The sequence below is a fragment of the Cetorhinus maximus genome, chromosome 3 (genome assembly GCF_964194155.1).
Source record: "Cetorhinus maximus chromosome 3, sCetMax3.hap1.1, whole genome shotgun sequence".
In the NCBI taxonomy this organism is placed as follows: Eukaryota; Metazoa; Chordata; class Chondrichthyes; order Lamniformes; family Cetorhinidae; genus Cetorhinus; species Cetorhinus maximus.
In genome coordinates this window covers 28,184,614-28,197,623 of record NC_135881.1, presented here as the reverse complement: position 1 = coordinate 28,197,623, position 13,010 = coordinate 28,184,614, and the positions used below count along the sequence as shown (strand labels likewise).

Here is a 13,010-nt window from a genome sequence, read left to right as displayed (position 1 = left end):
TTCCCAGGGTTTTGTAGATGAGCATCCCACCTTCAAGAGCTGCAAGCCAATCAGAGTGCTGGCATCTCTTCAGTCTCAGCAGCTACACTGGGAGTGGTGGTCACTAACTGCAGCAGTCCCAGGACCAGCAGCACCTGGGAGAGGTGTATGGTCGATATGGAGGGTAGGGGGGTTGGTGCAGTGGGGAGGTCCTTGCCACTGGCATGGCCCTCTGTTTCAGGAGGAACCCCCAACCCCTCCCCAAGCCACAGGCAAGCTGTCAGGGCCTACCTGGCGGCCTGCCCATGTGGTGTGCCCCTCCTCCCATGCCAGCAGTAGAATACCAGTGGTGGTGGGATGAGGCCCTTCAAAGGCCACTTAAAAGCCTCAAGTGGCCTTGTGGCGGGAAGGTTGACCTCGACCTTCCCAGTCCCTGACTTGACCTGTCAGTGGAGATCAGGAAGGCTTTTCCCCCTGCTCATTCCCACCTGATTAAACCCCCCTCACCACCCCCTGCCCTGCATGCAAGCCAGCTCCCAGGGTGGTGGGGGGCATTAAATTCTGCCCAAAGCATACACCGCTTCTGTCCCTTTCAATTTTCAGGTTTGTCACTGCAGCTGATTCCAATATGCTTAAAGAAAATAGTGATTATTCTGAGAATGATAAATTCTTCACTATTAGGATAGTTTGCTTGGGTGCTCCCTTTACTACTGATTTTATAGTGTAGTCTAATGAAAATGAAGTTATTCAGTAACAATCCCCAGCTCCAAAATTAGTTTTGGTAAATCCTGTGAACAAATGGATATGAAGCCAGTATCTTAACTGCTACACTGCTCTTTGAGTTTATAATGAAGTGGGTTGTTAGAATTAATAGCGACTGATAACTTTGAGCATGTCCCACAGTCATGTGGAGTTTTAAGTGAACACCACGTTGATTCAATTGAATAACAATGGATAATGGAATTAAAAATGCTCTATATGGTTTAATATTGTATTGATCAATCCTTATCACAGAGCCAGCCTTTCAAAACAAAGGATGAGAGTGATGAAGTCAAGAAAAGTCTTACTGATATGCTGGACCTTGACTCCCTGTACACAACCCCTCACAAAAACAGAGTCAAAACATTTGGTTCCTCAACTAAAGGAAACGTCGGGATCGAAAATGTAAAAAGCAACACTATCACCAGAGAAGTGACCAATACCAGGAAGTCTGAAGATGACATCTTTGGCTCCAAAGAGAAACCAAATCGATGGGTTGCTGGGAGTCTGGTGTACAAGGAACCTCAGAAGAAGAACTCCCAGATGGGAGATCAGCACCTGGATGTAGCACCATCCAAAACGAATCTGTATGGCTATATTGTGACCCAGCAAAAGTAAGTATTGAGGATATCGTCTGCTTAACATATGAAAATAACAAAAATGTGAATGAATATCAGTTGGTTATGTTGGATATGCTGGTAGAGATATGCTATATTGTTCCTCTAGATTTGCCACTGATTTCCTTTCCTTGTCCTTTCTGCCTTGATAGAGGTGATTCATATAGGGGTAAAATTCCATGGTTGTCATAAATGAGGAATAGGCTGTACGGATGAAGTAGTCTATTTCCTTTTCCAAGCTACTGTCAGGTTCCTTGTGATTGGATTTGGTATGAATAGAGCTGTGGTGATTGCTGAAGAGCTCTGCTCTCTATGAGTCTCTCTCTGAAGACCAAGAGACGAGTCACACTAGTTATCTGTTAATCCAAGAGGTTATTTCAAATGAATCGATTTTGACATTTGAAGGCAGCGATGAATTTACCAGCTGAGAAGGCAAACAGGATTTGGGAAGATTTCAGAGAGATTGTAGTGGAAACTGATCCAGTGCCCAGGGCAGCACAATCCAGGGAAAAGGGCACAGCTTCAGATTAGGAGGAACCCCATTCAGGGCCAGACACGGCCTCTAACTGATTCTAGGCCATTTTAAAGCATAGATTCAGCCCCATCCTGGGCACTCTTCCTTAACCTGATGGGGGTCCAATAGGCTGCCATGTGATTGCCCACCTCCTTCAAAGTTGCACTGTGGGCCTTTGTGAGTTCCCGACCCTCATTTCATTCCACCAGCGGGATCAGGACCCAGGAACAAAAATCGAGCCCCATGAATCAGAAATATTGGTAAAATGCCAAATATGGTTATTAGTGCTTACAGTCCATCCCAGTCATAAAATACTTGACCGATAACTGATGAGTCCATTGCTGATTCTGTTGAAGTCAAAATGGATCTCAGCTGCCACAGGAAAGAACAATAGGTCACACTCACTATTTGAGCAGCGAGGTTTGAATGAATCACAGAATGACACAGCGCAGGAGGCCACTCAGAATGTCGCACCTATGCCAGCTTTTTGAGAAAGATACCCACTTAGTCCTGTTCCTCTGTTCTTCCCCCATAACTCTATGAGTTTTCCTTTTTTTTGTTTATACTCAATAAATGTATCCCTATTCCATAAGATGTATCCGCAATGGTAATATGATAGTTCCATCAGCTGCTGTTTTATAGATTCATTATGGCACAGAAGAAGGCTGTTTGGCCCATCGAGTCCAAGCCGCCTCACCAGAGAGAAACCCAGTTGGTTCCAATCCATTGCTCTAACCCTGTTTCCCTGCACGTTCATGTCCTTCAGGTGCCCATCTCATTTCCTTTTGAAATTATTGATTGGCACTGCTTCCACCGCCCTTGTAGACAGTGAATTCCAGGTTATAGAAATCATGGCATCATAGAAATTTAACAGGCTGGAATGAGGCCATTTGGCCCATCTGTTTGTATCAGTCAACAGGGAGCCATACAGCCTAATCCCCTTTTCCAGCTCTGGGTCCATAGCTTTGTAGGTTATGGCACTTCAAGGGCACATCCAAGTACTTTTTAAATGTTATGACTGTTTTTGCCTCTACCACCCTTTTAATCAGTGAGTTCCCAATCCCCACTACCCTCTGGGTAAAGAATCTTCCACTAGAATCCCCTCTAAATACCTTTCGCCCTAAAAATGCTCCTGGTTATGGATCCCTCAGCCTGGTCAGTGTTCCTAACCACTCTACCTAGACACCTAAAAATTTTGTACACTTCACTTAGGTCTCTCTCCAGCCTCCTCTGTTCCAAAGTGATCATTACCATTTGCTATGTAAAAATGCTCTTCCTAACATCCCCCTGTATCTCTTGCCCAGTGCTTTAAATCTGTGTCCCCTAGTCCTTGTACCATAAGCTAATGGGAACAGCTTTTCTTTGTCTACTTTATCCAAGCCAGTGACATAATCTTGTACACTTCTATCAGATCCCCCCTCGACCTCAATGGCAACAAGGAGAACAACCCCAGAGCTTCTCTAACCTAGCCTTGTAGCTAAAACCCCTCATCCCAGGAGCCATTGGGCCAAATCTTCTCTGCACCCTCTCAAAGATCCTCACATCCTTCCTAAAGTATGGCGACCAGAACTGGACTGCTTTAATTCTTTTGGAAAATTGTAACTGTAAACATTAAATTTGTTTCTTGGTCCTATGATCTATATGGATGAGAATGTTTGTCTTGGCTGGGCATTCATATCTAGCTTGGATAAAATCCATTATGACTATAACCATGTTAAACTTTGGTTTTAAAGTTGGTCTTCATCCCATACTTCACTAACACTTATTGATACCCACAAATCCCCATAACAGCAACAACAATTTGCATTTATATAGAACCTGTAATGGAGTAATTGCAGGGCTGATGACAAACAAAAATTGATACTGAGACACATAAAGAGATATTATGACAGGCAACCTAAAATTTGGTCAATGAAGTAGATTTTAAGGAGTATCTTAAAGGAGGACAGAGGGGTAGAAAGGCAGAAGTTTAGGGGGGGTAATTTTAGAGCTTCGGACTAGGCAGCTGAAGGCAGGGCTGTCAATGGTAGAGCAATGAAAATCAGGGATGTGCAAAAAGGCAGAATTGGATGAGCGTGGTAAATATCCTAACATACAAATGCTTCTACTGCTAACCCCAATATGCTATAAAGAGGAATCTAACCCTGCTGCTGTGGTGTTTGTGGTCCTCTTTCCTTGAACTCAGAAGTTGGATGATACAGTTAGATACAACTTCCTTGAATTTGACAGGAGGGGAAGAGGGAACAATCGGCCACAGTTTCCTTTCTTTTGATGTGGCCCTTCCTGTAGTGTTAATGTGGATATAAAACAAAAAGTGCTAGAAAAACTCAGCAGATCAGGCAGCATCTGTGAAGAGAGTAATAGAGTTATGTTTCAAATCTAATATGACTGCTCTTCAGAACTGAGGGTACATTGGTTAAGAGCAAGGCTGTACTTTGCAGTTATGGCTTCCTCCACCAGTTGGATAAACTGCTGAGAATTGCTGTCTATGCTCTGAAACATGAAGATAGCTACTCCTCCGTGATGCAGAATCATTCCACAGACTTTACAGTTTGCAGTCCTCTTGTGTGTCATTCAAGTGACCATTCTTCACATGTAAACTGGAACAGTGTGTGTTTGTGGGCTCTTCATCAATGTGCAGCATCATAGGCAAATCCAATCTGCCTTGATAACATCCACAAATTTTCTAGCACAAGTTTTTAAATGATGGCCAGGAACAGCAACCTTGGTTATTTTCTTTCTTCATTGAGAACGTGAAGGACAATTGTAAAAACTCGACTACTAGCCTGAATGAAATTAGGTAACTGAGCACAAGCCAGACATTGAACCGGGTGGGGTATTGTTATTGATGTTGCTATACTTGTCTATCTGCTGAACAATGATGGACGGGGCAGGGAAGACCTTGAACTAATATCTATTAAAAATCAATGTTAACATTCTTTAGAATTGTTCTCGAAATGTTTTTGTTCAATACACTTGGAGCTTATTTTTGGTCGCCATAAAATTAAGAATACTGATTAGTTGTTATTGTATAGCATGCCAGTCCTTTACTTCTTTACTTTTGCTACAATCTTCTGATTTCTAAACGACTGAACTTACCTGAAGTATTTTACCATTGTACAAGCGTAGAATTCCTTCACGAGCTGCACAAAGCTTCTACAATATTTTATCATTTCACCAGTGCTCACACGTTGTAAATTGTGCTATCTTTTTAATTGACAGGCTCTTTTTAGGACCAAGGCTTGTAGTGTACTATATTCCCAAGGTTGAAGAAAAGCCCAGGAGAATTAAGAAGTAGTGGTTAGGTAATGCCAAGGACTGGATTTTCAAACACCATGGGCTGAGGTCAGGTGCAGATGAAAATAGTGCTTTTGGATGGCATGTCAGCCTTCTGTGACATGCTGCAATTTTCAAAAGGAGGCAGTGGGGCACAAGCCAGCAACTAGCACGCCTCCCAGTAACTGGCTGTTAAGCTTGTCGAAGAGCTTATTAATGGCCTGGTGAGGGGCAGGTTTGAGGTCCTAAGAAAGAATGAGTTACTATGGGATTTGGTATAATAAGTTTCCATTTCAACATTGTGAGGACAGCATGGTAAGTAAGCTGAAAAGTGACAATTACTGGAAAATTATTTTACTTCAAAGCACTAAAACGTAAGTGGGTTTATTGAAACTAGGTTTAAACTGTGCAGCAATTTCTTGGGCTAAGGCAAAGGCTTAGGTTAAGGCTACAAAATGCATGCCAGTTTGTAAACCAAATTATTATTATTTTTTTTTACAGATTGTCAACAGAACAATTGTATTTAACCATTAATATTTACCCTTGGAATGTTCACAATTGCATTTTTCAGATATTTGGTGATGTTAAAACGGAAATTTTTAAACCTAAACTGAATATATTAATGCAGCATTTTAAATCACATGGAACATAGTGTTCATATTTTAAGTCTTGCAGAAAGGTAAATGCTTTTAGCCACATTGGCACTTATGAAAATCTAAGTTTGAGATGTGTTGTGCGAGATTGCTTTATATTAGTTGGCAAAGGGCTTTTGTATCACTCCATCCCTTCTACACTCTATTTTACTATCAGCCTTGTAACCATAGATAGCAAATGATAATGGAACTATTAATCTGTGAAAATTTGAAAACCTCAAACCTACTTCCCCTGCCAGAATAGTTTAGTATTATAAACATCCTCAACAAAACACCACCCTATATAAACTCATTTATATGGACATAATCAGAATTGATTGAGGGGAGGTATTGTCAGAGGGCTGGTCTTAAAATAATACAATGTTGAGGTAAAACAACGGAGTAAATTAGAGCAATAACCTTTAGCAAAATCTTTATTTATAGAAATAAGATTTCAAATGGGGCTAAACCCTACAATCGGTATGAAAACTCAATCGTTAGTAAAGCCAACTACAAAGATTTTTAGTTTTTAATAAACAGAGACTGAATATTGATGTATTGTACCTCATATCTATTCCACTTAAAGCTAATGGTTTGACTGGTGAAGAATTTGGGTTATTCATCATACCTGACGTGCCACCTGATCCCAATTCCCTTGCTATCAGCAATGCAGTGTGACAGGAATATAATGTGTTGCTGCTTGCAGTCTCTCCTGGTCAAAGGTGATGGCCCAGTTGGGACCTTTAGCTCAGCAGCTATTAATGAACTCTATTACTGATGCTGCATTTTTCCATCTCAACAGCCCCCTGAGTGTAGAGAAAGGCCTGGAATTAATGGAAGATTTGGCACATCTTCTGAAGCTGCAGATCAATGTCTTCGAAGATGTCAGGTATGTATTCTATCTCTTACATCATTGGTGAGGGCTGTGTATACTATTAATGCTTCTGTAGAGTGTCTGAGTGATGTGAATGTGGAGGCAGTATAAAGACGACTTAGAAGAAGCTAGAATTAAATCTGTAATAATGCTTGTTTGGCCCATGAAGATTTTTTCATCTAATAGGTTGCAACTCCAACATATTTCCCCATTTCACCTTCACCATTTTGTTCTACAAACTCAAAGTCTCCCATTTGTGGCCTTTGCCAATTAGAAATCGGTTTAACTCACTCTTGAAAACATTCACAAGGTCTGCTAGTGTCCCTGTTAGATTGAAATAAAAGTTACTGATTCCACACTCACTGCTTTCATCAGTTTTCTTTACCCAAGCTCCCAAATATTGCAGCTAGGAACATCTGCTTGTTCAGACAGTTAGCAGTCTGCTATGTCAGGTGATAGCTCATTTTGTTGCTTAATAATCCCTTGGGAGTAAAAAAAAAACCCTTCTGAACTTGCACGTGGCTCCCAATTCTATTGTTTTGAGAATGCATCTTTCAGTCAGGTTTGCACTTGCCACCAAAACCTGGAATCATTTACCTTGCAGTGAGGTTAATGTTCTTCACGCCAGCATTTGTTATTTTGCACTTTATCTGCATTCAATGCCATTTGGTGATCAAGCATCTGCTAAATTGTTCCAGAACCCACTGAATAATTAATATCTGCCTGCACAACACCTTACACAACTCAACACTAACCTCTGTCAGTTGAAGTTTTGTGGTTCCCCTATTTAAATCACTTATGTATATTGTGACAAGTATCCTTCCTAGGGGGCAGGGGGTGGTGGGGGTGGGGGGTGGGGTGGGGCGCGAGGTGGACTCTGCTTGTGATATCTTCCAACTGAAATAACAACCATTTGCAATTCTCCCTTGTTTTCTATTGTTGAACTAGTGTTTGATCTCCACAGCCTCCTACGTACTCCCATGAGCCAACTTCATTGCTGCCCACCCCCTGTAACTTCCAATCAGAAAGATACTTGGGCAATGTTTGAAGCAGGCTGCTGATTCGCTGTGGCTTGTTTTGCCATCATGGTTGAAGATCAGTTTCAGCCCTACGATGTTCTGATCATAAATCTATGATTCAATCAATCATGACTTTTATAAGTGATCCTGAACTGTGTCCCTCAAAACTCTATTCAGTAATTTCTCTAGTTGCTGGATCATTTCCAAAGCTGAGTCCCTGCTAGACTGAAATAAAAGTTACTGATTCCACACTCACTGCTTTCATCAGTTCTCTCTACCCAAGCTCCCAAACATTGCAGCTAGGAACATCTGCTTGTTCAGACAGTTACTTGTCTCCTTGTGTTGTCCCAACACCCTTCATAATTTTACAGCAGTCAGAAAATATTTTTTAAGTGTTTTTGTCTGAAATGTACATAAACAGAGTATTTATACATTTTAAATAAAATGAGGTCTAAAAACCTCATAAAAACACATATTTAAAGGTTTATTTTAAATTTCAGTGTGATCTAATGGATCAGACATTTACAAATATTTGTAATTTTTAAAAAAAAACTTTGAGAACCCAAGGTAAGGGGCCAACATCCATAATGCAGGATAGCACCAAGGTAAAATGAACGAGAGAAGATGACGGAAATTGAGAATTCATCTTCAGATGACACTACATGAGTCTGTAGGAGGTGAATACTGAGGATATGCTTTTTGCATTTGAACATTGATCAATTAGATGGGAATGGAAATTTTAATGGGAATGGCAGCACAGTGGTTATGTTACTAGACAAGTAATCCAGACGCCTGGACTAATGATCCAGCAACACAAGTTCAAATCCTACCATGTCAGCTGGGCAATTTAAATTCAATTAATTAAATTAGTCTGGAATAAAAGGCTAGTGTCAATAATGGTGACTATGTAACCACCAGACTGTTGTAAAAACCCTTCTGGTTCACTAATGTCCCTTGGGGACAGGTATCTGCTGTCTTTGCCTGGTCTGGCCTAACTGTGACTCAAGCTCCAAGTCGTTGACTTGTAATGTCCTCTGAAGTATCCTAACAAGCTGTTCAGTTAAGGACAATTAGGGATGAGCAAATAATACTTACCTTGCCAGTGCATGATACCCATATCCTGTGAATGAAAAAAAAGTTTAGAGACTGATTTGTTCAGTTACAATGCAAGATAGACAGGGTACTCTTTCGAGTTATCAACAGTTACAGATTGCAACTCTTTTGAGTACAACCACAGTTCTTGGCTTCCGGGAGTGGGACATGAACCCACAACCCTCTGATTCAAAGGCGAGGGTGCTATGAACTGAGCCACAGCAGGGTAATTGCACTGGAACCTAGGTATCCCTGATTAATTGCTGTCTCTATTTATTCCACATAATCCCAAATTGCTAGTCACAGATGTTACTCACAATGAGCGCTTGTGGTGGAAGAATGACTCCAGAGCTGAGTTTTTTTTTAAACTTCAAGCTGATTTAATCTAAAAACAGCTCCACAATGCTACAGACTTCCTAATAACTTCCACCTAGAGTGTTCCAACTGTATCCATTTATACTGTTTAGATAGGAGAACCAATGCCCATCACCTATTTTAACTAGCAATTGTCGTTTAAAGGTAATTACCATGCAATGTGATTATTGATACATTAACAGATACGACAAAGAAGGAGAAGAAGAAATATTAGCAGTGCTATTCAGTAGATCCCTTCTCATTTACCACAGGATTACACTTTAGCAGAAGTTTCACTATACCAGTAGGCTGATTTTCTGCCACAAAACCCTGCCCACCACCAAATCCTATGGGGAGATCATGGGCATCCATTACCATTAATTACAAAAAATGTAAGTCTTGCATTTATATGACACCTTTCACCCATTTCAAGATGCCTCCAAGTGCTATACAGCCAATGAATTACTTCTGAATCATAATCACCATCGTAAAATAGGAAAGGATGCAGCTGATTTCCGCAGAGCAAGATCCCATGAACAGCGATAGATGGCAGAATTTTGCCCTCATTGGACAGGCTTGGCAGGGGCGAGCGGGAGCGGTTGGGAAGCCGACTGCCGCCTGCGATTTCACGCCAATTAAGGCCCGTCCAGCGTGAAACATGCACTGCAACGCTCAGCGCTTCCTTTTCTAGGGGGAGGGAGAAGGGTGAGTGCAGAAGTTCGTGCATGCGCGTGAGTGCGTGCAGGATAAGGTCCCTGAGGCACAGAGCTGCCTCAGGGAGATGAAGATTTTTGAAAATAATAGAAGAGATTTTAAAAATGTTAACAACATGTCCCCTCATGTGACACTGTCACATGTGATTCTGTCACCTGAGCAGGGACATGTTAGAAATTAGGATAAAATTTTTAAAAAATTTTTAAATGACAGATCGAAACCTCATCCCGCCTGTGGATGAAGTTTCGCAAAATATCCAAAGGCTGCTTGGCCTTTTCACCTGCCCGCCAGCTGTAATGTTGGGCTGGCAGTGAAAAATTGCATTCAATTAGACCTTCGATGGACTTAATAGGCTTGTTAATTGTTGGCGGGCACGCTGCCAACTCCTCACTGAAATATCATGCGAGTGCGTGATGACATCGGATGCTCGCCCGACATCATCGCGTGTCATTTTACACTCGTTCGGGTCGGGTGCCCGCCGGATGAGAGAAAAACTCTGGCCATAGTATTTATCTGTTTTAGTAGTGTTGGTTCGGGGATAAATATTGTTCAGGACACCTGGGAGAATTACCCTCTCTTCTTCAAAGTGTATATCTACTTGAAAAGGCAGATGGGTTCTCAGTTTACTGTCTCATATAAAAACAGGGCCTCTGACAGTACACGAGTCCCTCAGTGCTGCACTGGAGTGTCAGCCTAGACTTTTTGCTCAAGTCCTTGGAGAAAGAGTTGAACCTACCGAGAGGTGAGAGAGCTTCCCACTGAGCCATAGCTGCCACTAATGGGATTAAAGGAAGGCAAATTCTTAGATCGGATGACTTACACAGTGGAGCCAGAAAAGAGGTGGTTACAGAGTGGACCTCCTAAAATTCCCTAGAGTTTGAATGGCCCCAGTGGTTTGGAAAATAACACATGCAACATTGCTATGTGAGAAAGGAGGGAGGGACAAACAGCGAACTACAGACTAGTTAGCTAGCCTGACGTCAGTCGTTGAGAAAATCCTGGATTCCATTATTTAGGAAATGCTAAGAGGCCACTTATAAAACCATAGTTTAATTAGGGAGAGTCGACATGGTTTTATGAAAGGGAAATTATGCTTGACAAACCTTAGTTTTTTGAGAACATACTAGCGGTTTGAGGGAGGTCTTACGGTGTAATTGTAGAATCCCTTCCTCTGGACCAGAAGCTCCAGGTTCAAGTCCCAATTCAAGACTTGACAGCCATGGAAGGTGCATTCATAATGTGGCGAAACAGATGATTATCAGCTTGTAAATCCTTCCAATGTGCTTCTTTTTTTCCATTCTTTCATGGGATGTGGGCATCACTGGCTCGGCGAGCATTTATTGCCCATCCCTAATTGGTGAGCCACCACCTTGAGCTGCTGCAGTCCATGTGGTGTAAGTACAACCCCAGTGGTGGTAGGAACAGAGTTCCAAGATCTCGACCCAGGAACAGTGAAGCAACGGCAATGTAGTTCCAAGTCGGGATGGTGAGTGACATGGAGAGGAACTTGAAGGTGGTGGTGTTCCATGTGCCTGTTGCCCTTGTCCTTCTAGGTGGTAGAAGTCGCGGGTTTGGAAGGTGCTGTCAAAAGAGCCTTGCTGAGTTGCTGCAGTGCATCTTGTAGATGGTACACACTGTTGCCACTGAGTCGGAGGTGGAGGGAATGAACATTTGAGGCGGTGGATGGGGTACCAGTCAAGCAGGCTGCTTTGACCTGGACGGTGTTGAGCTTCTTGAGTGTTGTTGGATCTTCACTCATCCAGGTAAGTGGAATGTATTCCATCACACTCCTGATTGTGCCTTGTAGATGGTGGACAGGCTTTGAGGAGTCAGGATGTGAGTTACTCTCCTCAGGATTCCCATCCTCTGACCTGCTCTTGTAGCCACAATATTTATATGATTGGTCCCGTTCTGTTTCTGATCAATGGTAACCCCCAGGATGTTGTTAGTGGGGGTTTCCGCGATGGAAATGCGATTTACTGCCAAGGGGTGATAGTTAGATTCTCTCTTGTTGGAGATGGTCATTGCCTGGCACTTGTGTGGCGCGAATGTTACATTTGCCACTTATCAGACGAAGCCTGCATATTGTCCAGGTCTTGCTGCATATGGGCACAAACTGCTTCAGTATCTGAGGAGTCGTGATTGGTGCTGAACATGGTGCAATCATCAGTGAACATCCCCACTCCTGACCTTATGATGGAAGGAATGTCATTGATGAAGCTACCAAAGATGGTTGGGCCTAGGATGCTATCCTGAAGAACTCCTGCAGTGATGCCCTGGGACTGAGGTGATTGAGCTTGAACAACCCAACCACAATTTTGTGCTCGGCATGACTGCAGCCAGTGGAAAGTTTTTACCCTTATTCCCATTGACCGCAGTTTTGCTAGGGCTCCTTGATGCCACACTCGGTCAAACGCAGCCTTGATGTCCAGGGCAGCCACTCTGACCTCACCTGTTGAGTTGAGCTCTTTTGCCTAGGTTTGGGCTAAGGCTGTAACGAGGTCAGGAGCTGAGTGGCCCTGGTGGAACCCAAACTGAGTGTCATTGAGCAGATTATTGCTGAGTAGGTGCCATTTGATAGCACTGTCGGCGACACCTTCCATCACTTTGCTGATGATTGAGAGTAGACTGTTGGGGCGGTAATTGGCTGGGTTGGATTTGTCCTGCTTTTTGTGGACAAGACATACGTAGGCAATTTTCCACATTGCCAGGTAAATGCCAGTGTTGTGGCTGAACTGTATCAGCTTGTTTAGGGGCATGGCAAGTTCTGGAGCACAAGTCTTAAGTACTATTGCCAGGGCCCATAGCCTTTGCAGTATCCAGTGTCTTCAGCCGTTTCTCGATATCACATGGAGTGAATCGAATTGGCTGAAGACATCTGTGATGCTGGGGACCTCTGGAGGAGGCCAAGATGGATTATCCACTTGGCACATCTGGCAGATGATTGTTGCAAATGCTTACCTTATCTTTTGCACTGCTGTGCTGGGCTCCCCCATCATTGAGGATGGGGATATTTGTGGAGCATCATCCTCCGGTGAGTTGTTTAATTGTCCACCACCATTCACGACTGGATGTGGCAGGACTGCAGAACTTAAATCTGATCTGTTGGTTGTGGGATCGCTTAGCTCTGTCTATCACATGCTGCTTCTGCTATTTGGCATGCAAGTAGTTCTCTGTTAT

General features: G+C 42.7%; 1 protein-coding gene across 2 annotated transcripts in view; it reads left to right on the top strand.

Moving 5' to 3' along the window:
* Positions 1–13,010, top strand: part of ptprn2 (protein tyrosine phosphatase receptor type N2) — a 1,029,555-nt gene that overhangs the window by 421,539 nt on the left and 595,006 nt on the right. For both annotated transcript variants that reach the window (XM_078537232.1, XM_078537231.1), the window contains exons 9-10: positions 994–1,352; positions 6,580–6,666. In XM_078537232.1, coding sequence (XP_078393358.1) covers positions 994–1,352; positions 6,580–6,666 — 446 coding nt within the window. The remainder of the gene's footprint in view (positions 1–993; positions 1,353–6,579; positions 6,667–13,010) is intronic.